The sequence below is a fragment of the Dromiciops gliroides genome, chromosome 6 (assembly GCF_019393635.1).
Source record: "Dromiciops gliroides isolate mDroGli1 chromosome 6, mDroGli1.pri, whole genome shotgun sequence".
In the NCBI taxonomy this organism is placed as follows: Eukaryota; Metazoa; Chordata; class Mammalia; order Microbiotheria; family Microbiotheriidae; genus Dromiciops; species Dromiciops gliroides.
This window is the reverse complement of record NC_057866.1, coordinates 280050236-280074443: the sequence shown is the minus strand read 5'-3', so window position 1 is coordinate 280074443 and position 24208 is coordinate 280050236. Positions and strand designations below refer to the sequence as shown.

At 44.7% G+C, this 24208-nt stretch overlaps 1 protein-coding gene across 1 annotated transcript in view; it reads right to left on the bottom strand.

Moving 5' to 3' along the window:
- DLC1 (DLC1 Rho GTPase activating protein) overlaps nucleotides 1–24208 on the bottom strand; it is a 208890-nt gene that overhangs the window by 163837 nt on the left and 20845 nt on the right. Inside the window, exons 2-3 of the mRNA XM_043972513.1 lie at nucleotides 10996–11151; nucleotides 8835–8987 (exon numbers count right to left, since the gene is read on the bottom strand). Of these exons, the coding sequence (XP_043828448.1) occupies nucleotides 8835–8987; nucleotides 10996–11151 (309 nt within the window). The remainder of the gene's footprint in view (nucleotides 1–8834; nucleotides 8988–10995; nucleotides 11152–24208) is intronic.

The window sequence follows — 24208 nt, the reverse complement described above, 5'->3', positions numbered from 1 at the left end:
CAAATATAAAAGCAAAGATAGGCCCTTCCCTTGAGGCGCTTACAATGGAGCTAGGGGTGATTGTGTGGCTGGGAAGGGGCACTTTGACGCTTTGGAAAGATACAGGGATGATGAGTGGGGTTTTTAGCTCCAAGAAAAATGAAACAGTCCCAGAGATGGAGAAGTAAAGTGAATGAAGCAGCGGACCCAGAACGAGGTGCCACCAGACTGATCTTGGGAAACATCAGAGGGCATTAAAGATGCTGCTCAAGCTCTGAGGGTGTGGCTCCTGGGCCCCCTTTCTGGGGGCTGTGATTCTACTGAGGAGGAACCCCCTTCCCCCGTCCTCTCCAGGGTCAGGAGCATTTGTAAGCCCCCACTCTGTGCCACACATCACGTAGGCCCCAAAGATTCCAAAGTCCCTGCCCTGAGGAAGAGGCAGAGACAACATGTAACACAGCAAAGAATCTGCCTTTGACCCTAGACATCCTGGGGAGCCACTGGAGCTTCTGAAAGGGGGGGGTCACATGTTAGCTCTAGAGGTGAGAATTGCTCGGGCAGTGGGGAAGGATAAACCTGGGGAAGGCAAACCAGGGGGGAGGCTATAGCAGAAGTCAATCAATCAATCAATAAACATCTGTTATGTGCCAGGCACTGTCTGCTCTGGATACAAAAAGAGGCTCAAGATTACCCTGCCCTCACGGAACTCACAATCTAATGGGGCAGCTCGGTGGCACAGTGGATAGAGTTAGGAGGACCTGAGTTCAAATCCAGCCTCAGACACTAGCTGTGTGACCCCGGGCAAGTCACTCAATCCTCTTTGCCTCAGTTTCCTCCTCTATAAAATGAGCTGGAAAACACAATGGCTAACCACTCCAGTATCTTTACCACAAAACCCCAAATAAGGTCAATGAAGAGTCAGAAATGACTGAACCAGAACATATGGATAAATATGAGGCAGCCAAAGAGAATGCCTGGAGGTGAGAGATAGAGCGTCTGGGTTGAGGAATAGCTAGGAGAGGGGGGAGGTGAGGAAAGAGTAATAAGACTGTAAAGGAAGGAGGAGGCTGCTCCTAAAAGGCTTGGAATGCCCATTGAGGATTTTGTATTTGATCCTGGAGGTGATAGGGAGCTACGGGAGTTTATTGAGAAGGACTCATACATGAGTTTTAGGAAGATCACTTTGGTGGCTGGGATTGGAGGCCAGGATGGGAAGATGATGAAGGTTTTTTGGAAGGATAGGGAGACATTGGCATGTTTGTAGGTAGTGAGAAATGAGCCAGTGGAGAGTGAAGATAAAATGAGAGAGTGGGGATGACAGAGGGGCCATTCTATGGAAGGAGATCAGATGGTGTGGGATCACTTGTGCAGGTGGAGGGGGTGGTCCTGGTAAATAAGAAGGACACCTCAGGGCAGCTAGGTGGCACAGTGGATAGAGCACTGGCCCTGGATTCAGGAGTACCTGATTTCAAATCTGGCCTCAGACACTTGACACTTACTAGCTGTGTGACTCTGGGCAAGTCACTTAACCCTCACTGCCCTGCAAGAAAAAAAAAAGTAAGGACATCTCATCATATGAGACAGGGAGGAAAGAGGAGAGGGGGGCAGAAGGTACCTGAGTCATAGAAGATGAGGAAGAGGGGAGAAGAGGGAGATGATGGTGGGCCTCCATTTTTGTTGTGGACACAATGAATCTGAGATGCCCATAGGACCTCCTGCCCAAATGTCCAATAGGTGGGTGGTGATACTGGACCTTAGTGAGAGATCTGGGTGTGTAGATATGGAAATCATCTGCAGAGTGGTAATCATGAAAGCCAAGGGAGCTTAAGATATCACTAAGGGAGAGAGTGTAGAAACAGGAGAAGAGGTCCTGGGCCAGACCAGAGGGGATGCCCACATTCAGGGCTGGTTGATGAACCAGCAAAGGAGACAGAAGGATGGGTCAGACAGGTAGCAAGAGAACCAGCAGAGGGTGGTGTCAGAGAGGTGAGCCTACCGAAGGAAGGGGTGCCCTCCACTGTGAGGCAGAGGTGGAGCCTCACCTCTGGCATGAGCAGCGCGCACACCATTCGGGCCGAGGCTTTTGCATCCCTGGGTGGGACTGGCCGGGCAGGACACATGCCAGACTTGTGACGCTGGGCTCTGGACTCTCCCCAGTGAAATCCACAACCCCTTCATTGTAGACCACGGCAGCAGCAATGGAAAGACTATGTTTTCTTTCTGGGTTTCCAGACATGTCTCATTTCCAGCCTCGTATTTAATAGCATATAACTGCCCGAAGTGGAGAGCCCGGAATGTGAGGCATGTCTCACTGAGCGAGCATTTTAGTTAAAAAAACAACTCACTTTCTAATGGAAAAAATGAAACTCCCTTCCCCATTCTTTCTATATAAATACCCACCTCCACACGTTTGCGCCATAGCCCCCAGCTAGCTATTATGACACATTTACATTACCTACAACAGGGATGTATAGGGAGGAGAGGGAGCACCCCCATGGGAAGCATGAGATACTCAGTATCTTCGGGCATTTTCCCATGACCTTATTTGGATCGATACTCAGTATCTCATGGTCTCTCTCCCTTGCTGTTGTTTAACCATTTGCCCTTCTCTTCTATCTACCCCAAAGATGAGCTAATCAGAAGCTAAACTCTGAGGCTGCAGATATAGAGAGGCTGGTGTGGCCCATGGCTGGCCAATCTGATGAACTCCAACAGACCAGTGAAAGGCAAACTCTCCCCAAATTAGTGTGAATTCTGTAAAACCCAAACATTCATAGACTATTGGACCAGGAAGTACCCTTGGTGATTAACCAGTCTAATGTGGCTACAGATAAGTAAACTAAGGATCAGAGAAAGGCATTCACCTTGGGGCAGCAAGGGGGTGCAGTGGATGAAGCACCCATCCTGGATTCAGGAGGACCTGAGTTCAAATCCAGCCTCAGACACTTGATACTTACTAGCTGTGTGATCCTGGGCAAGTCACTTAACCCTCATTGCCCCACAGAAAACTCCCCCAAACCCTAAAAAGAAACAAACAAACCAACAAACAAAAGGATAGCATTCACCTCTCCATAGCCACACAGTTAGCAAGTGGCAGTAGTATCAGACCTAACGTTCAGCCTGGGCTGCTTCCTGGGCAATGAAACAATTAAAACATCAGCTCACCTTGAGAAGAGAAAACATGTTTGCATCCTGAACTTTGCCTAACTCAGTCTCTCCTCCCACTTTGGCATTTTCTGAGCTCCCTTTGTGACCTTAAAGTCATACAGTCAAACCCTGTATTGGAGGAAGATTGTCCCCTTAGTCTCTTCTTTTTACCTTCATTCCCTGGCACAAATGCTAATCCTATTGGCTTTCCTGCTAGCCATTACCCATGTTCCCTGCTTTTTCCAGACATACCTGAGCCTCCAGCCAGGTTAGGGGTCACTCTGTCCAATGGGGAGGGGAAGTCTGATATTGGAAATCCCTTTCAAATCTGACCTCCCATCATTTTAGCTTGCTATCCCTGCTGCAGTGCATCCCTCACTTCTTTCCATTCCATTGCCTTTACTTGTTTCCCTTATCTCTTCTGTCCCTAGAGGACCTCTTTTAGTCCCCTTCTGTGGCAATTACTTATTCTTTTTTTTTTTTTTTTTTGCCGGGCAATGGGGGTTAAGTGACTTGCCCAGGGTCACACAGTTAGTAAGTGTCAAGTGTCTGAGGCTGGATTTGAACTCAGGTACTCCTGAATCCAGGGCCGGTGCTTTATCCACTGCGCCACCTAGCTGCCCCACAATTACTTATTCTTAAATCACTGAAAAAACTATGAATTAGATATCAAGTCTGGGAGCTAGGGTTTTTCTCTAGAGGCAGTTGGAGCCAAGGAAGAGACTTCATGACCTAGGGAAATGGGAGCTGCTCAGGAGTGAGACAATTACATTCCTTTTCACTGATTAATGAGTAGAGAACAGCAAGATTGAGAGCCTTCTTTTGACTCCATATTTTAAGTTTCTAATTATGTTCCAAGTTGTCAATAAGCTGTGGGGAGTCACTGACCACATCTCACTGAGAGGAAGTCTCCTGGTGACTGTATTAAAGACAGATGTCACTCTTATAAGTGGCATAGAGCCTTACAACTTTGACTACCCAGTCAACACATCTCATGATGTCCAGATGCTCCCTGGGTAAAACATGGATAAGAACAAATGGTTTCCCTTCTCTGTGTGGCCCTTTGTCCTCATCCCCTCTGCCAAGCAATACCAAGAGCATCAAGAGCAGGGCCCCTATTCTTTCTTTGGAGAGGCAGCCTAGCCTGGTAGAGAGAGCACTGGATATGGAGTCAGGAACACCTAGGTTCTCATTTTACCTATGACACAAACCGATCACAGGCAAGACACCAACTCTCTCTGAGCCTTAGTTTGCCTTGGCAACTACCTCACAGGGTAAGAGAATTCATGTCCCATGTTTTCCAACAGTTTCAGTGCTATATAAATATCACTTATCATTATTACCCTCCTTTTCATTATAGTATAGTTACAACAATAAAAACCTTGTTGTCTGTATTTTTACTCACCCCCTCAGCTTATTTTGAATTCATTCTCTATTAACTGCCCCTGCTTGATTTCAGCTGGTGGGAGAGGTCCCTGTGCAGCCATCTTTTAAAACAACTCCTCATTATGTTCTCTTTAAAAAAGAAAGAAAGAAAAACCTTTCTCTTTTTGCTTTTAGAATTTTTTTTCTTGAGCCTTTCCATTTCCTCTTGAACTGTATTCCTCTAAAGAATTTTAGGCCATGGAATTCTACCTATTCTTTCTTTGAGCTCTTTGAAATTTGCTCATGGTTGGAACTACTTTTTTCTTTCCCATCACAATCTTTTCTTCTTAACTTGCTGAGATTCCTATGTACTCTTGTTTTTTGTTTTTTGTTTTTTTGTTCTATGGACTCTTAAATAACCAGGTTTTGATAAACAACAACAACACAAAAGGAGAAAGAAAAAAGATGAGTAATGACTAAAGGACCTCCAAAGATAATAGTCTTTTAGAATATGAAAAGCACAGAACAAGGAAGCCAGAGAGGGATGGGGGGAAACTCTTTAACAAGAGGGCAAATACTGTGGATGAAAAGATTTTGAAGGCATTTGATGGAGAAAATAACAACGTACTGGCAATAACAAGCAATGAAAGAAGCTGGACGTACCCCTGCGATCAGCCAAATTGGGCCATAAATGCATTTAAGTCTGTGAAAGAGGTCTGGCATCACTAAGAGGCCTGGCATCGGTAATGAGATGTCCACAGTGAGTGAGAACAGAGCAGGGTAGATAAGTGACTCAACTCAGGGAAGTTTGAACAAAGGATAAAATTCAATGAGGAATACAATTCTCAGGCTCTCTGGCCACTCAGAAAGAGAGACAGAAATATCATAAAAATAAAATCAAAGGATTACTTGGGGAAAAACACTTGACAGTTTTCAAGGCCACAATGACAAAACTGGGAGACAGAAGAATCCAAGTATCATTTTACAGGGAACTCTACGAGACCAATAGGATGCAATGAGCAAACTGCAGATTAGTAGAATTCACAGGCTGCTCTCAGAGAGGAAAGTCAGGTTCAGATTACCCAGGCTTATAGCTGTCAAGCTCCAGAGCCTCATTTATAAGGAGAGCGTGTTGGAAGTGGGTCAGAGTGTGGTGATGAGGGAAGAACCCAGCGCTGCCAGCAGAAGGACCTAGATATGAATCCCAGGAAGTGATGATCTGTGTGACCTTAGTGACGAGGTGACCTTGGGCAAGTCACTCTACCTCCATCGCCTCAATCTTCTCATATATCAAAGAAGAAAGGTGGATCTCATGTCCTCTCAGTTCACTTCCAGCTTTAGTGCCATGATAACAACAACAAGGCTAATGTTTCCACAGTGCTTTGAGGTTTGTGAGGCCCTTTACCAATATTATCTCATTTTGTCCTCATAACAGCAGTGGGAGCTATTATTGGGCCCATTTTCCAGTTAAGGAAACTGAGGTAGACTTGAGTTAGAGTGACTTGCCCAAGGCCCCATAGCTTACATGGGGTATGAGGTGGGATTTCAACTCGGTTCTTCTTGAATCCAGGCTCTGTGCATTGTGGTGCCCCTTAGAATAGCAGAGGATTATTTGCCCATCATAAAAGGGGCACAGACGGGCAGACTGGTGTAGTGAATAGAGAGGTGGCCACTAAGTCGGGAGGATCCAGGTTCATATCCTGCCTCTTGACACATCCTGACTGGGTGACCTAGAGCAAGTTACTTTACTTGTCAGGGCTCTGGGCAACCTTCCAGATGATTTCAGGAGAGGCCACACTGGTTTCAGACGCTGAAGCTGAATTCTAGCTTAGACATCAACTAGCTCTGTGACCCTGGGCAAAGTAACTTCATCAGTCAGTCAATAAACATTTATTAAGCACCTACTATGTGCTAGACAATGACCTAAGCACTAGGAACACAGAGAAAGGTAAAAGTCAGTCTCTGCTTTGAAGATCACTCTATTAGCCTCAGTTTCCCCATCCATAAAGTGAGGATAAGTAGCATCTCCCTTACAAGGTTGTTTGGAGGATTACTTGGGATAATGTATAAAATACTTTAATATGATATACAATTTTAACAATTATTATGATTACTCATTAGAGATGTCTGACATAAAAATCAGTGGACAATATAAAGTAGAGGCCACAAGTACTAATCACTATTTGAAACCAGGTAGTAAAACATCTATGACCTGAAATTCTCTTGAGGGAGTGGGGGAAAGTACTTGGAAGGTAGGGTTGGGGTGGGAGGTAGCAACTGATTATGCAAATTAGCCAAGAGAAGCCCAAATCTGAAGGAGCTGGTACATTCTGTGGTGCTCTCAGGATGTGGGTCATATGAAATGGGGAAGCCCTGGAAATGTTGGACTGGACAAGCTGTAGAATCAATGGTTTTCTTTAAGGAATTAGTGGGCAGGGAGAAAAGGACTGGCAACAACTAGAATAGCAGGATGGTTCCCCTAATGGAGCATCAGTGGTCATCAAAAGCCCTAGAACAAACTGACAAGTATCAAGCATCAAAGACATTCCGTTTGCCGCTAAAAGACACACAGAGGAATGGCAGCAGGCAGGGAAAAGGTGTAAATAATATTATTTAGACATAAATAAACAATAGATATAAAGTTATAAATACTCCCCCCCCCATTCATGTACTTCACAATGGTCCAGACAAAGCAGAGGGAGTACCAAGAAGATGAATTCTTTCATAGTGGGCATTAAAAGTGTGCTCAGATAGGGATGATGGGGGGAAGCAGTTGAAAAATTGAGAGAGGACTTCTAGTTAAGACAGGTATCTGAGTGGGATGCAGACTACTCAGCTGCTCCACATCTACTCCAGCAAAACCCTAGAATGTGCACCAGAGCCAGTTAGATCAAGAAATCCAATGAGAAACTACTCTCAGTGACTTACTTCATACAGAACAGACCCCCTGAACCTCCCCCGCCCCCCCATGCTCATACACAGAGTTCTCCGCCAAACTCAGCAGTAGTTTAAGTGAGGATGGAAAATGGAGAAGTTAAGATGCAGAAGTTAATTATTGCTGTTCAGTTGTGTCCAACTCTCCATGACCCAACCTGGAGTTTTCTTGGCAAGGTTACTGGAGTGGGTTTGCCATTTCCATTGCCAGTTCATTTTTGCAGATGAGAAACTGAGGCAACCAGGGTAAAATGACTTGCCCAGGGTCACACAGCTAGTAAGTGTCTGAGGTCAGATTTGAATTTAGGTTCTTATGACTTCAGGGCCAGCACTCTACCCACTGTGCCATCTGACTGCCCATAGAAACAATAATTATGAAGAACTCAGAAAAATATGGGAAGACTTAGGAAGCAGAAGGAAGGAAATCTAACCCAAAGAAGTCTCCTCACAGGCTATAGGTGAGTAATAAAGACTAACATGGCAGCAATGAATTCTTGTCATGACAGTTGAAAATAAAGCCATTTGAGGATTTGGAAGCTGGGAAAATTTGCATGTATGTCCTTGTGGTAAGGCCAAGAAACCCATCTTGCAAGTGGGATCAGTGGCTGTTGAGAAGAGCAGCGTATCTTGTTTGTGAAGTCAGTGATAAACTTGGGTTTTGTGGGTTTCGGAGCATGCTTATTTTTAAAATTTACTTTTCTTGAAGTCTTCTTCATATAGTGCATTTCAATGGCACTAGAATTTCTAAAAGGATTGTTTTTTCCTTAAAAATATTCAGCTTAGCTAGAAATTGGTTTGGGATGGAGGGCACAGGCTTTCATTTGGGTAGGCTATGTGTCTAACCTCCATTGATAACATCATCTTTTCACCATCAAAAAGCTGTTAAAGCCCCATCATGTCAGGCTCTGGATGGAGGGTTTTGCCCACTGACCTGTGGTCTTTGAAATGGACCATCTCAGGACTTCCGTGTTGCATTGGCTCCTAATTAGAAAGCAGAATGCCCTGCGGAGGTGCAGGCACCAACCATCATGACTGCAAAATGTCCTCTGACCATGGGAGAAAATCTAGGTGAATTCCATCTCTTCACTTTTCTTCCCAGGGACCTCAGCCTGGGGGTGCTTGATTGGGAAACTCAGTTAAAACTTGCCCTGAGACTGACAAAACCTCAACTGAAGGCAAAGTTCCATCCCCCCTCCTGTCAGGAATGTGCATTGTCCAACCCCAAACGGATGGTCAGGCCTCACAATGACTCTGGAGGGATACCCCCGGGACATCCAGGCTCCATTTTGGGGTTGGGTTCCAGGGTATTCTGACCTTAGGGGACTAAATCACTCCTCATGCTCATCTGATAATCACACACTCTTTAAAGGCAAGGTGGAAGAATGCCATTTGAACCTTCTGTAACTCACCGAGACCTTGGGTTTGGTTGCAGAGCTGGCTGTGGGGGAGAAAAAGGGTGGAGCAGCTCCCAGGGCAGCTGCTTCCAAGTTTGAGGATGAATCCACTTGGTCCTCATTTACTGGCCTGGCATTCTCTCCATTCTCATCTCTTGACTCTGGATCCTGTGAAATATCAGGTAATCAATAGTCAATAAGCATTTGTTAAGTGTCAACCATGTGCCAGGCACTGTGCTAAGCACTAGGGATACAAATATTGACAACAGACCATTCATTAGGTGCCAGGGCATGATGAGGGAAGACAGTGCTTTGCAGAGTTCACCCCAGCATGTCTTGACCATTGGCCTTTTACTGATGGATGAAATTCCACTCTCAGCAACATGCCTTGGGAGTAGGTGCACTGGGAGGGGGTTGAGGGTAAAGTCCCTATTGTGACATGACCACAGACTTTCTCTTTGAGGATGGACATGAGCAATATCTGCTGGTCAACAAAGAGCCATGACCCAGAGTGTTTGCTGGGTCAGAGGCCTCTGGCCCAAGAGCAAGGCCATTTGCTTGCTGCCTCTTGGCAACATGGGTGGAGACTCTTGGGAAGACTTTTCTCTTGGGTTCAGGAAGGGGCTTCTACACTATGGCTGCTTCCCATGGCCAGGAGGTCAGAGGGGCAGTTGTTTCCTATCCTGTCCAGAGCTAGGAAGTTGAAGTAATACACATAAGCTTCTGTGTAGCCTCGGAGAGGCCGTGGGGCACAGGAAGAACAGGCCAGTCCTGGAGTCAGCCATCGTTAAAGCCAAGTCTTGGTTGTGCCCATGGCTACTGGCAGAGATGGTTCAACAGATGACTGGCTGACCTCCCTCCGTGGAGGGAGTTTCTATACCAGGAGCTCCCCACCCAGATGAAATTACATATCCAGCCCCAAACACATTTGTATGCCCATGCCCCTGTCCACCTTTTCCTGCTTAGTGGTCAGCCTCAGGGTGCTCCTGGAAGCCTGACTGATCTAGTCCTTCAATGCCTGTTCATGTTCACGCCACAATCAAACCCTTTCCAGACTTCCTGTATAGGGGTCTTGGTGGAGGTCATTGCCCTGCATTGACTGAGCCTTCAAGGGCACAGGTTCAATCCCAAGAACAAAAGAATGAAGGAGAGAATAAAGCTAAAAGGCATCTATTAGCTGTTTGCTTTTTACTAAGCAGTTAGAAGTGGCAGGGTGGCACAGGGAGGAGAGGGGGCTGTGCCAAGTCAGGAAGCAATTGTCCATATCATCTTTGTTGACATCTTGTCTCCCTCTTGGAGGTGAGCTCCCCTTGGCCTTTCTTCGGACTCCTAGCACTTAGCACAGCGCCTGGCATACAAAAGGTTCTTAATAAATAGTTATGGATTAGCCGACTGACTTCAGATCTGGGCTCAGAGGCTTGCTAGCTGTGTGACTCTAGGCAAGTCACTTAACCTTTCTCAGCCTCAGGTTCCTTATCTGTAAAGTATGAATAATAGTAACATCTACCTAACAAGGTTGGTGTGAGAAAAAAGTGAGATTATATTATACATTTATATCTGTGTATATGTGTAAATGTATGTATGTATACACACAGATACACACATATCACCTTACAAATCTTATGAAAATGTTAGCCCTCAACTCTCTTCTGGAAGCAAGCTGACTCGGGAAGGGAGATGACTGTATTTTGTAGACCCCAAGTATAGGTAGGAGGTGGGAAGGAAAAATGACTGTTAACTTATCCTGCTAAGTCACTGGGGTCGGTTTTACCTAAAAGAGGTGTAGTTGGGACAACTCTGCCAGATATGCTATTGGATTAGGTTGGGGACTAATCTTGTGTCCCTGTCTCGCCTTTGGGAGCTTTGGAAGCATAAAGTGGTGCCTTGGGGTCTATAGCTTGGGCTCCTCTGAGCCAGCGTTCTCTCCCTCATGAACTTGGACACTCAACATGGACTTGGGCAACTGGTCACCCTCACCCCACCCCCAAACAACCTTCCAAGTGTATTCCACCTGCTGAGGCAGCTCTGCTGCGGGCTCCATGCAGGGTGGCCCGGGTGAGCTAAAAATGACTAATAAGAGTGACTTTCCAGAGCTGTTTCGTGCATCAGGAACCATGGGGGAGGGGAAGGTTCAGAGTTCTGTCTGAAGGGAGGCAGGGAGGACAAGCAGACTCACAGGCAGGGGCCTCTGCTGGTGCTGCTGCCCCTGGGGGCTGGCAGGAGAGGAGCTGGTGTTGAGGGCATTCTCGATGTCTCGGTCCAGCTGGTCCAATTTCATGATGAGCAGGGCCATGGAGTCCAGCCGTCCGCGCCCTCGATCTTCTCTCACTTCCTGAGGGACAGAAAAGATCTTTACTGAACCCAAACGGCCATTTCCTGGGAGGGAAAAGTGGCCTGTGTTCCTCTATCATGGGATCAGAGGTCACGTCCTCTGGCTTTTGGTGCACTTCCTAAGCAGCGCCCTCTCCCTTGGTAGCCAGCTTACAGCTCAGTCCCCTTTGGGGACCCTGTGGCCTCCTGGCACTTCCTCCCGCCAGCCTCTCTGGCTCTCACCTCAGGCATCCTCTCAGGCTGCCCCTTAGGTCGCAAATGCTCTCCATCCTCTGGTTTGACTACTGACCTCCCCTCTGGTCTCAACTAAAACCCCACCTTCTATGGGAAGCCTCCTTGAGCCTCACTTGAAGCCTGAGTCTTCCCTCTGACCGCCTGCATTTTGTCCGGTCTGGGTCTTATGTACAGAGTTATCTCTGTGTTGTCTGCCCCATTAGACTGGCAGCTCCTTGAGGGCAGGAATCACCTTTGGCCTCTTTGTTTGCCCAGCACTCAGTGCTTCTGTGACCAGCACCAAGGCCAACAGCCCGTACCCTGAGCCAAGGTGCTGGATGCCAAGGGCCTGGAACACTGGAAGGTGAAACAGGCCGACTGTGCCTGAGAAGGGGCTAACTTGGGTCTGCACTCAAGTTCAGCTCGGCCTTTGCTAACTGCTGCCTCTCACATGTTTAGAAAAGTGATTTTTCTAGGAAAGACAACAAAGGAAGAAGCGGGGATGCTTATCCTGGAGGAGAGATGGAGGGACATTAGGGAAACCAGGGGAATCGGTAACAGCCTTTGGGCTTTTGGGAGCCAACCAGTAAGGTCAGTGACTCCAGAGGCTCTGGCCCCTGGGAGGTTTTGGAGCCCAAGCACAGGTGTAGCTTTCTCCTCGATGACTTAGTGATGGGCACTGAGACCTTTGTGAATCTAGACTCAGCAATCCAACGTCTGAGCTGTGCTTTCGGCTCGGTGGCAAAGCCCTTGTGGACGCCCTTAGCCAGTGACTGATGAACACAGCATGGGGCTCAGGAGATGTTCAAGGGGCATCTCCCCTCCTCCTATCGCGAAGGGAGGGAGTCTGCTGTCTTTCAAGGCTGGTCAGAGATTGTCTGGGGGGAGGCTGGCTGCCCCACAGGCCTCTTTCCTTATTCTTGGCCATTTTTATCAGGGCCCAGTGACCTGAACTCGCTGAGGAAGAGGGAGATTGCCAGACCTCCTCCTCACTGTTCCGGGCGTCCACCCACTCATAAATATCCTGCTCTGTCTTTCTCAAGCCAGAGATCCTTCTCCTTGGAAGGAAAGGGGAGCAGACTAAGTGTTTGGTAATATAGCTGCTCACAAGGCCTTGTTCCACTGTCCTCCCTCTCCCTGCCCCAGGCTGTCCTGACCTGGCTTGCTTTCAGTCTTCTCTTGGCCCAATAGAACTAAAGGAACACATACATACACACACACACACACACACACACACATATGCACACACAGACTTGCACATGTGCATATATATACGCGCACAGAACACACATATACATAGAATATATGTACATGCACATAGTGTAAATAGACATATGCTACACATATACACAATACATGTGTCTGCATAGCAATAGAATGACACATACACATGTGTGCATCGTGTAGGCACACACATGCATGTAAACAAACACACAACACACACAAATGCACATACAGATGTATGTGTAGGCTTATAATGCAGAGACGTGTGTATATCTGAATACACACATGTACATACATATGCATGTACACATATAAAGTAAAACATCTATGCATGTCTGCACACACACAAATACATCTAAATACATGCATATAAGTATACATACATGTGGGCAGCTAGGTGGCACAGTAAATAAAGCACGGGGTCTGGAGTCTGGAAGAGCTGACTTCCAATCTGGCCTCAGACACTTCCTAGCTGTGTGACCCTGGGCAAGTCCCTTCACCCTGTTTGCCTCAGTTTACTCATCTGTAAAATAGGCTGGAGAAGGAAAGGGCGAACCCCTCCAGTGTCTCTGCCAAGAAAACCCCAAATGGGGTCAGACACTATTGAAATGACTGAACATCAAATACATCTATGTATAACACGTATGTGTATATGTGTGTATGTGTATATACACACACATTTGTTGTTGCTCAGTTGTTCAATCATGTTAGGCTCTTCATGACCCTATATGGGGCTTTCTTGGCAGAGACACTGGAGGGGTTTGCCCTTTCCTTCTCCAGCTCATTTTACAGATGAGGAAACTGAGGCAAACAGGGTGAAGTGACTTGCCCAGAGGAAGTGTCTGAGGCTAGATTTGAACTTCCAGACTTCAGGCCCAGTGCCTTATCCACTGTGCCACCCAATTGCCTCTCTCTGTACATACACACACAAGTCACATAGGCTGGCTTCCCTTCCCTAATATTAGACCTCTGGATCTGACCTGTCCTTTCTCTGACCTCTTTGGGAGCAAGTCTGCCACATCCAGGGTGACTAGCAAACCTGGTCCCCAGAGTCATTGGCTTCTCAGGTACTGGTCACCCCCCGCCATCCACCAAGACCTTTTTTTTCTAGTCAGCATTAGGCCTGGGATGACAACTCCCTTGGATGCTTCCTCTCCCTTTCAGAAAGTGAAATTGTAATGAAGATGTAGAGACCTGCCAGGATCTGCTGGATCTGCTTTTACCAGAGGACAAACCATGGCATCTGTCTGTCTGTCTGTTTGTCAGCTGGAATCCGTCATCACTAGAAACTCCTGCCTCCAGACTGGCCTAGCCCCTTGTTCTGTCTAGGTCAGGGGTTCTTAACCTGAGGCATGTGAACTTCTTGGCATTTCAAAACATAAATGGCTTACTTTGTAATCCCATGTCCCTTCTTTTATGCAATCTAAAAACATAGTTTCAAGAAGGGCTTCATGACCTTCACCAGACTGACTGTCTGAGAGTCCAGGACATACAAAACCGGTGAAGAGCCCCTGGTCTAGGTGGCCCTATAGCAGAATCACTCCTGTTTCTGTCTCCATTGATCCTCCCTTAGGTCATCTCTCCCATGTCTCTTCTCCCTGACATAAGTCAACTCCATCATCTCCCCTTCTCTTGATCTAATTTCATTTCTTATGGATTAGGAATGAATATTCATCTTGACTCAAGTCAATTTCTAAGCATGGGGTCCCTCTCACTAAGTGTCAGGGACACCTCTGGGTTCGTCTTTGTCTCCTTGAAATGGGCACTCTCCCTAGTTTAGTGATCTTTGGAATGGACAATCCCACATAATGTCCATCCAGACTGGCCACAGACAGAATGATGAAGCAGCACATTTATCACTTTCTCTGAGCCTGCTCTATCCTACATTGATATATTCCTTCCCTCATGCATCTTCTCCCTGAGGTGGCTGCCAACTTCACCCATGTACAGAGTCAGCTCTGATGTTACTTCCTGACCCTGTGAAGAAGAAGCCAAGCATCACAAAAGCTTGACTGGCCTTCAGAGACCATCCTGTCCAATACGAAAGCTGAAGCCTATTCACTGACACTAAAGACCATCATAAATCCAGTACAATGTCTGAGTAGTTGTTTTCAGCAACCCCATAATGTCACTGTAAGAATATGTGCATGAGGGGCAGCTAGGTGGCACAGTGGATAAAGCACCTGCCCTGGATTCAGGAGGACCTGAGTTCAAATACGGCCTCAGACACTTAACACTTACTAGCTGTGTGACCCTGGGCAAGTCACTTAACCCTCATTGCCCTGCAAAAACAAAAAAACAAAAAACAAAAAAGAATATGTGCATGAGATTTAGAGTAAGCAATGTTGAACCTAGAAGAGAATGATGCAGGAACTCTACAAAAGGGAAAACCTTATAAAAACAGGAAGAGAGGAGAAATTAAAGACATAAGGCTCCTTCTTATGCTTTTCAATCCCCAGCTCTCTCTGTTTGCTAACAGTGAAAACAGGCAATCTGAGAACCCTGTGACCCAAAGTCTGGCTGTGGGCATCTCTGTCCACCTCCCACATAGCTGTGACTCAGCCGGAACCGATCCTTAACCCATGAGAAGTGGGCAGATGTTAATTCTGCCCAACTGTGGGAAGGAAAGGGAGCAGAATCTAGGGAGGGGGGGCAGAAGACAAGGGCTAAGCGCAACTCGTGGTCAAACCTGAAGGAACTGTACCAGCTTGGGCCAGTCCTCTTTCCCCAGAAGTTACTCAGGGCAGAGTCACAAGCCAGCACTACTGTGATACCTTCCCCCAACACAAGGAGACTAAGGATAAGGAACACATCCCCCAATAAAACTCTGCATATCAAGAGCAGGAAACTAGAGACAAGTGAGTGAGAATACCAGAGGAAGGTGGAAACACCAGCAGTTAGAGAGAAAGCCTGACTTACAACCTATCTCTCAAGCAGATAATAGAGAGGGTCATACCAACAGAAGGAAGGATGAGGAAAACCTCAAATAAATGTTATGTTATGAAGGAAAATGATTCTAAATTACCCAGTGAAATGGTGAATCCCCAGAAATAACTTTAAAATGCTTCAAATGAGAAATTAAAGTGTAAAAGATGAATTTAAGAATTTATGTCATAAATCAAAGATTTCAGCAAAAAATTGAACACACACAAAGACAATATCTGATGAAAAATTTCTCCAAAGAAGTAGAGGCATTGAGAGAGGAAGTAACAGACTGGGAACACAAAACACATTGAAGTGGAAGACAATTCAGCGGAAGAGAAACACAAATGTGTTTTGTTGGGGGGGCGGATAGTGGCAGGGAGTGGGGCAGATTTGGGTTAATTGGGAAATTTTTTTTTAAAAAGGAAGAGAAACAAAACAATTAAATCAAAAGTACATATGATTCTCTACAAGCCAAACTGACTGACCTCAAAGACAAAATGCACAGACACTTTAAGGATCATAAGTTTCCTAGAAGAACATAACACAGTTTTACAAAATATATAACTCTATTATTATCAGGCAGGAAATAATATGAGAAAACTTTCTGGAAATTTTGAATAGTAACTCCCTGTATTTGGGGCTGATTCTCAGAATGTTTTGGGTAAATCTCTAGATCCTGTTTCTGGGGTAGAGAAGGGGAAACACAATGTTTTATTTTCTCACACCAATCACAGATCTATAAGAGAAGGAATAGTCTGGAGTTTTACCGCAAACATGCAGCATTGTAAATTCTGGGCATCTGAGTCCTCCAAAGCCATGACTATAAATGCCCAGGACAAAGGATTGATCAGTGGAGTCCACAGATCACCAACAGAGGAAAAAGCAAACCGAATCGAATAAATCCCAAACTCATTGCTTCCATCTCTAAAGGGAAACCAGTTGAAATAACCCAGAATTATTCCATGAGATAATTGGAGAAGAGAATGAATCAGCCTATTCTGAAATCAAAAGAACTCAGGTAGCAACTGCCAATGGGGCACCCCGCAAACTGGAGCCTAATTCTTAATGGGAGAGGATGGCTGCCAAACAAAGAGAAGATTCTGAGGCCCTTCTGAAAACAAAACAAAACAAAACAAAAAACAAAAACCAACCCAGACATAGCCCAGAGGTGAGCAGAGGGCTTGACTTGTGAATGTCCCAAACACAGAACAAAAACAGAAAAAAAGTCACAGAAGTTGATATATGAAAAAAGGCGGGAAACAGTAAGTAGCAGGACCCTGACAGTGCCTGGCGGGGGCAGAGAACCTCAGCAGCTGGAGAGCAAGTCCCAGAACCCACCTGTCCCCTTTGCAAAGGAGTTCACAGGTGGGAGACCAGGGGGCCAGCCAGTGGAAGGAACAAGGAAGGCCTGAGTGCCCTGCCTTGACCTTGGAGAGGGGCCAGCCCAAGTCCAGCTATCTTGATGAAGCCGGCAACGAGTCCTGCCCTGGGGCCAGGAGAAGAAATCAAGCAGAAGGGGGAGCTAGGTGGTACAGCAGATATAGTACCAGCCCTGGAGTCAGGAGGACCTGAGTTCAAATTCGGCATCAGAAACTTGACCCTTAGTAAGTGTGTGATCCTGGGCAAGTCACTTAACCCCCATTTCCTCACAAAAACAAACAAACAAACAAAAAAGAAATCAAGCAGGAGCCATGTCCTGGGTGAAGTTGCTGCTGAGGTGGGCCAGCAGAGCTAGAGACCAAAAGACACCCTCCCTGCCCACATCTCCTTCCCTCTCTAGGGATTCACACCCCTGCAGGGGCTTTACTCACTTGAACTTCTGGTTCTGGTTTTTGTAAACCACATTTGCGTGTGTATAGAATATATATGTACATCATAGGACTTTAAGACATCTTAGAACAACTGGGGGTGAATTCACAATATCTCATACAAACTGTTTCTTGGACTTCTACATATATTGAAATGTGGATTGATGGTTTCCAACTTCACAAACAAGATTTTTTTTTAATTAAAAAAGAGAGAGCCATGGGCCCTTCCCTGCCAGCCTCTCAGTGCCTCTCAGCCCTGTTTGAGGTTCCCTTGGTGACCTGTGGCAAGGCCATGGCCTGAGGTGGGACCAGGGCTGCTGGCAGGGCCCTGTGGGGGGTGTCCTTCCACTTGGTGCCCCCGTATCTACCTCTGTCAGAAAGCCCAGGAGGAAGGGCAGCAGTGGGCATAGGCAGACATGGAATCAATTGCCATTGCATTTATTTATAAGTGCAAGGGAGCCCAGCCCTCCCAGAGCATGGCTTTGAGGAGGATACCAAGGCCAGAAATAGCCCAGGCCTGCCGACAGGAAGAGCAAGAGAATAAGGGGCAGGGAGTGGGCAGCGTTTTCATCAGTAAAAGCCCAGAAGCTGAAGTGCACATTGACAAAGAAAACGAAGGATGAGGCTTCCCCAGCTGGGAGGGAGGCACCCACAGGCCTCAAGGGGGCATTTGGCTTCCTCTGGAGAAGGAGGTTGGACAAGGGGACCAGAAGCTCTCCAGGCCTCCCCCTTCCTCTCCCCTTCCCTGGAATCTGGCCTCTACTTCTTCCCAGGGCTGTTCCAAGTGGGGAGAGGCAAAGGGGAGAGTCCTGTAGAGATTGTAGCACAATGGGCCTGTCCCCCCACTCCTGGCCAGTGGCTTCCACCAGCTTAGAGGCCAGTTTTCAGTCCCTCCTCATTCTGGCAGCCCTTCCCTGAACATGTTCCCCTTTGCCAACGTCTTTCCTCATGGGGAAGGAAATGCAGCCCCGCCCACCCCCAAAGACTAGTATAGGAAGAACAGATAGAGACTTGGAGTCACGATGACTTGAGTTCAAATTTGACCTCAAGCACTCTCCAAATGTATGACCCTGGGTAGGTCACTTCTCTCTGTGCTGTGAAACAGGGATATTAATAACTCCTACCTCCCAGGGCTGCTGTGAAGATCAAATGAAATAAGATTTGCAAAGCACTTAGCACAGTGCTTGCTGTGCAGTGAACACTGTGCAAATGTGAGGTATTGTTATTAATAATAACTATATGCTCACAGTCATTCTTGGATTTTTTGTGGGTCAATGAGGGTTAAGTGACTTGCCCAGGGTCACACAGCTAGTAGGTGTCAAGTGTCTGGAGGCCCCATTTGAACTCAGGTCTTCCTGAATCCAGGGCCGGTGCTTTATCCACTGTACCACCTAGCTGCCCCCACAGGCATTCTTAAAACAATGTTGCTCTTAGTGTATACAATGTTCTCCTGGTCATGCTCATTTTGCTCTTCATTACTTCCTACAAGTCTTTCCATGTTTTTCTAAAATCATCGATCTCATCATTTCTTACAGCTCAATAATATTCCATCACAATCATACACCACAACTTGCTCAGCCATTCCCCAACTGATGGGCATCCCTGCAATTTCTAGTTCTTTGCCACCACTAAGAGAGTTGCTATAAATATTTTAGAACATAAAATTTCTTCTCCATTTTCTCTGATCATCTTTGGAAATAGACCTAGTAGTAGTATTGCTAGGTCAAAAGGTATATATGAGCAGTTAAATAATTCTTTGGAAAACAGTATGGCAGAAACTAGGTAAAGACCAACATTTCACACTGTATACTAAATTAAGGTCAAAATGGGTACATGATTTACACATAAAGGATGATACCATAAGCAAAGTAACAGAGTATGGAATAAAAAAAAACAAAAAAAGAGAGTATGGAATCGTTTATCTGTCAGATTTATGGTCAGAGGAAGAATTTAGGACCAAAGAAGATATAGAGAGTAAAATAAAATAAAAGAGTAAAATAGATCATTTTGATTATATAAAATTAAAAAGCTTTTGCACAAACAAAATGAATGTAACCAAGATTACAAGGGAAGTAGAAAACTGGAAAAGAAAATTTTGAAACAAATACCTCTGATAAAGGCCTCATTTCTCAAATATATAGAGAACTGAGTCAAATTTATAAAACTATAAGTCATTCCCCAATTGATAAATGGTCAAAGGATATGAACAGGCAGTTTTCTGACAAAGAAATCAAAACTATCTATAACGATATGAAAAAAATGCTCTAGATCACTATTGATTAGAGAAATGAAAATGAAAACAACTCAGAGCTATCACACCTATCAGAGTGGCAAATATAACAAAAACAAAAATATTGGATGTTGGAGGGGATGTGGAAAGCTGGGACACTAATCCATTGTTGGTGGAGTTATGAAAAGTTCCAACCATTTTGGAGAGCAATTTGGAACTATGCCCAAAGGGCTATAAAACTGTGCATACCTTTTGATCCAGCAATACCACTGCTAGGTTATATCCCAAAGACATCCTCCAAAAGAGAAAAAAGACCTATTTGTACAAAAATATTTCTAGCAGCTCTTTTTGTGGTGGCTAAGGATTGGAAATGAAAGGAATGCCCATCAATTGGGGAATGGCTAAGCAACTGGTATATGATAGTGATGGAATATTAGTTGTGCTATATGAAATGACAAGCAGGATGACTTCAGAAAGGCCTAGAAAGACATATATGAAATGATGTATAGTGAAGTGAGCAGAACCAAGAGAACATTGTGCACAGAGACAGCATGTTTGATGAAGAAGTGTGAATGACTTGACTATTCTCAACAATACAATGATTCAAGGCAATCCCAAAGGACTATTGTTGAAACATACTATCTACCTCCAAAGAAAGAACTGATATTGATGGAACAGACTGAAGCACACTATCTTTCACTTTCATTTTTTTCTTTTAATCAAGTTTTCTTATACAAAATGACAAATATGGTAATGTTTTACATAATCATACATATATAACCAATATCTGATTGTTTGACATCTCAGGGAGGAGGGAAGGGAGGGAAGAAAAGGAGATACAAATTGGAGCCCAAAACTACAAATAAAAAGATTTATTATAAAATAAAATACTGTCTTGTCCACTCCCCTTCTCCCCCTGCCCCCACACACATTCTTTGGGCACAGTTCCAGATTGCTCTCCAGAATGATTCACAAAAAAAACCAGTTCACAATTCCACCACCAATGAATTTGTATTCCAATTTTTCTACATCCCCTCCAACATTTATCACTTTCCCCTTCAATGATTTTAGGCAAACTGGTAAGTGTAAAATAATATCTCAAGGTTGTTTTAATTTGTGTTTCTCTAATCAATAATTATTTAGAATATTTTTCTTACGACTATAAATTGTTTTGATTTATATTTTATATTATATTTTGATTCATTTGACTATTATATTTATAATAATCCATATTAATGATAAAGGATATGAAGAAAGATGCTCTCTGTATCCAGAGAAAGAACTGATCAATAGAAATATGTACAGAATTTTACATATACACATACTGATATATGTGTATGTATACATATATATGTATGTGTGTATATCAATCTATCTATCCATATATCTACCTATTTGTGTCAAATGGTGTTTATCTCTAAAGCAGGGGAGAGACAGGGAAGAAAAAAAGGGAAAAAAGAAAAAAAGAAATTTACATGATAACTTTTATATATATTTAAAAGGAATAGCAAGTTGTACATAGTAAATTTGTATTTTCATGTGCAATCATCTTTTTTTATCATACTATGCTAGGGAAATGCTTATTTTTCCATAAATTACAATAAAGTAAAATTTAAAAATAATAACAACTATTACTATTATTTATCTGTCCAGGGCCAAGAACAGTGGGATGAATGCCACTCTCATTCTGGAAACTGAGCCTTGCAATGGAGCCCAAGTTCCCATCAGTTTTCTCTTTTGGGGAGAAAAGGAACACCTATATTTTCTTTCTTTCTTTCTTTCTTTCTTTCTTTCTTTCTTTCTTTCTTTCTTTCTTTCTTTCTTTCTTTCTTTCTTTCTTTTTTTGGTGAGGCAATTGGGATTAAGTGACTTGCCCAAGGTCACACAGCTAGTAAGTGTTTAGTGTCTGAGGCTGGATTTGAACTCAGGTTCTCCTGACTCCAGGGCTGGTTCTCTATCCACTGCGCCACCTAGCTGCCCCAGGAACACCTATATTTTCAATACCAGCCACACAAGACAAACAGCTGTAGGAGTTCATGCAAAGTCCATGTTATCTCTAAAGTCCCATTTTGAGAAAAGAAAACTGGGGAACATATCCTTGGTGCCCAGTTTGGCTCTCCCATTTGATGGCAGCACCAGTGGGCATGAAATCACAGGCTGGCTCTTCTGTTACATATTGGTCCAGAGGTAAGACTAAGAACATCCACTTGGATCTCAACGGGAGAGGATGGTGAGGGAGTGAATTATTGGGAGGAAGAAGCCCAGAGAAGGGGGTACTAAAAAACTAGGTCTGTCCTGGAACCATCAGTCTTGTGGGCTTTGAAGCACTGGGGCAACCAAGGGAGCCAGCGCTGGGGAAGGATGGAGCCTGCCCCCAATGGAAACCAAAGGGACCAAGTGGGTCACATGCTAATAATGCCCCAGATGCCGCAGAAATGACAGGGCACAGAATTAGCCACTCTGACCTATCCCTGGCTGCAGACTGACACAACCTAGACATTATTGTCTAAATAGGGAAGCCCAATTGACTGATGGGGTGAAGTCACGTAGTCCTGTGGTTCAGCCACCCCCAAACAAAACAAAAACAAGCTCGATGGCCTCCCATACTCAGGCTATCACCCATAACCTTGAGAATATAAGGGACCCTGAAAATCTAGGCCAAGGAGGGGGTCTCCAAGTCCTTGGTAAATTATGGAAGCGAGAGCTAGTGACTGTGTGGAAAAGGGAGGCTGTGATTACACATGGCCAGTGCAGCTTCACCAAGAACAGGTCAGGGGAGGCTGGCCCTCATTCCTTGTGGTGGTTACTAGATGAGTAAATGAGGGAAATCGGTTTACTTAGATTTTATCCAAGCTCTTGACAATGTTTGTCCTGCTATTCTTTTGGCAAAAGGTTAAGAAATACTACCTCAGAGATAGTACACCTAGGTGGTTTCCAAATGAGTAGAAAGGCTGGATCCAAAGGACAATCATTCATGGTCCAATGTCAGTTTGGAAGATGGTCTTTAGTGAAGTCCCTCAGGGACCTGTCTTTGTTCTGGTTTCCTTTCATATTTTTTAATCACTAAATTGGATAAAAAAATGGATAAATCGAATTTGCAATTTACAAAAATTGGGAGGAATTGCTAACACATTGTTAGTATTCTACATGGCCACTAAGTAGTACAGGGGATAGAATGCTAGACCTGGAGTCAGGAAGACCTGGGTTTGAACTTGGTTTTAGTTACTGGTTGTGTGACACTGAGCAAGTCACTTAATCATGTTCAGCCTCAGTTTTCTTGTCTGTAAAATGAGGGGGTCAGAGTTGATGGCCTTGTAGGTTCCTTACTGTTCTCAATATTTACTGCTCCATAGAATCCCATGAGATCTTGGCTGCAAGAATGTTTGGCCCAAACTAATGAGATTAAATTTAATAAGAAAAATGTTTAAAAAAAAGAAAAGAAAAATGTGGTGTTTTATATATGGTTTTAAGAACCAGTCTCAGGAATCCAAGATGGTGGAGATGTTAGGAACTATTTTTTGTATAAAGCTTAAATTGAACTTATTGCTACCTTTGATCACTATTTCTAGTTCTGGGTGATAGAGCCAAGCGAACCAAATTAATCCTTCTTTCAGCTCTGGGCCTGGATTCAGGAAGACCTACATTCAAATACTTCTTCAGACACTTCCTAATTGTGTGACCATGGGTAAGTCATTTTATCTGTTCTTGCCCCAGTTTGCTCACTTGTAAAATGGGAATGACTAGCACCTGGCTTCCCGTGTTGCTGTAAGGATAATATGAGGCAATGTTTGTAAAGTCTCCTCTTCCAGGTAAAATTTTCAATTTCTTTGGGCAATCTTCATACTGCATGGACTCTAGACCGTTCCTCAAACTAATAGCTGCTGGGAGTGGGGTGGGGTGTCTGGCTGCCTCAAGTCTCTCCCTGTTCCATTCCATCCTCCATTCAGCCACCAAAATGAATATCCTAAAATGCAGGTCTGATTATGTACCCTGCCCCCACTCAACAACCCCTGTGGACTCCAGGGTCAAATACAAAATGCTGTTTGGTGTTCAAAGTCATTCATATCCTAGTCCCTTCCTCCCTTTCCAGTCTTGCCTTACTCCAGTCTGTACTCTGATCTGACACTGGACAGAGAGGCTGGCCTCCTGACTACTCCACAAACAAGACACTTCACCTATTAGCTTGGGCATTTTGTCTGGCCGTGCCCCATGGCTAGATTCCATGCCTAGAATGCTATGACCTCTCATTGTCCTGGATTCCTTTAATGCCCAACTAACATCCTGCCTTCCACAGGAAGCCTTCCCTAACTCTTCTTACTTCCAGGGACTTCCTCTCTTAACTATTTCCTCTTTATGCAATCTATAGCTTCTTTGCATATATTTGTTTGCTTGTTGTCTCTCCCATTAGACTGTGGGCTCATTGAACGCAGGAAATGTCTTTTGTCTTTTTTGTCTCCCATGCTTAGTACTGTACCTGGTCCATAGTAGGTGCTTAATATGTTTATTGATTCATTCCACCATTCCATTTCCCCTTTTCTGGAGCATCTCCAGTTTCTTGTTTTGTTTTGTTTTGTTTTGTTGTTGTTGTTTTTGTTTTTTTACTGTGAGCCCAGAACTGAGCACAATACAGATAGACAGACTGATACATGAATGGATAG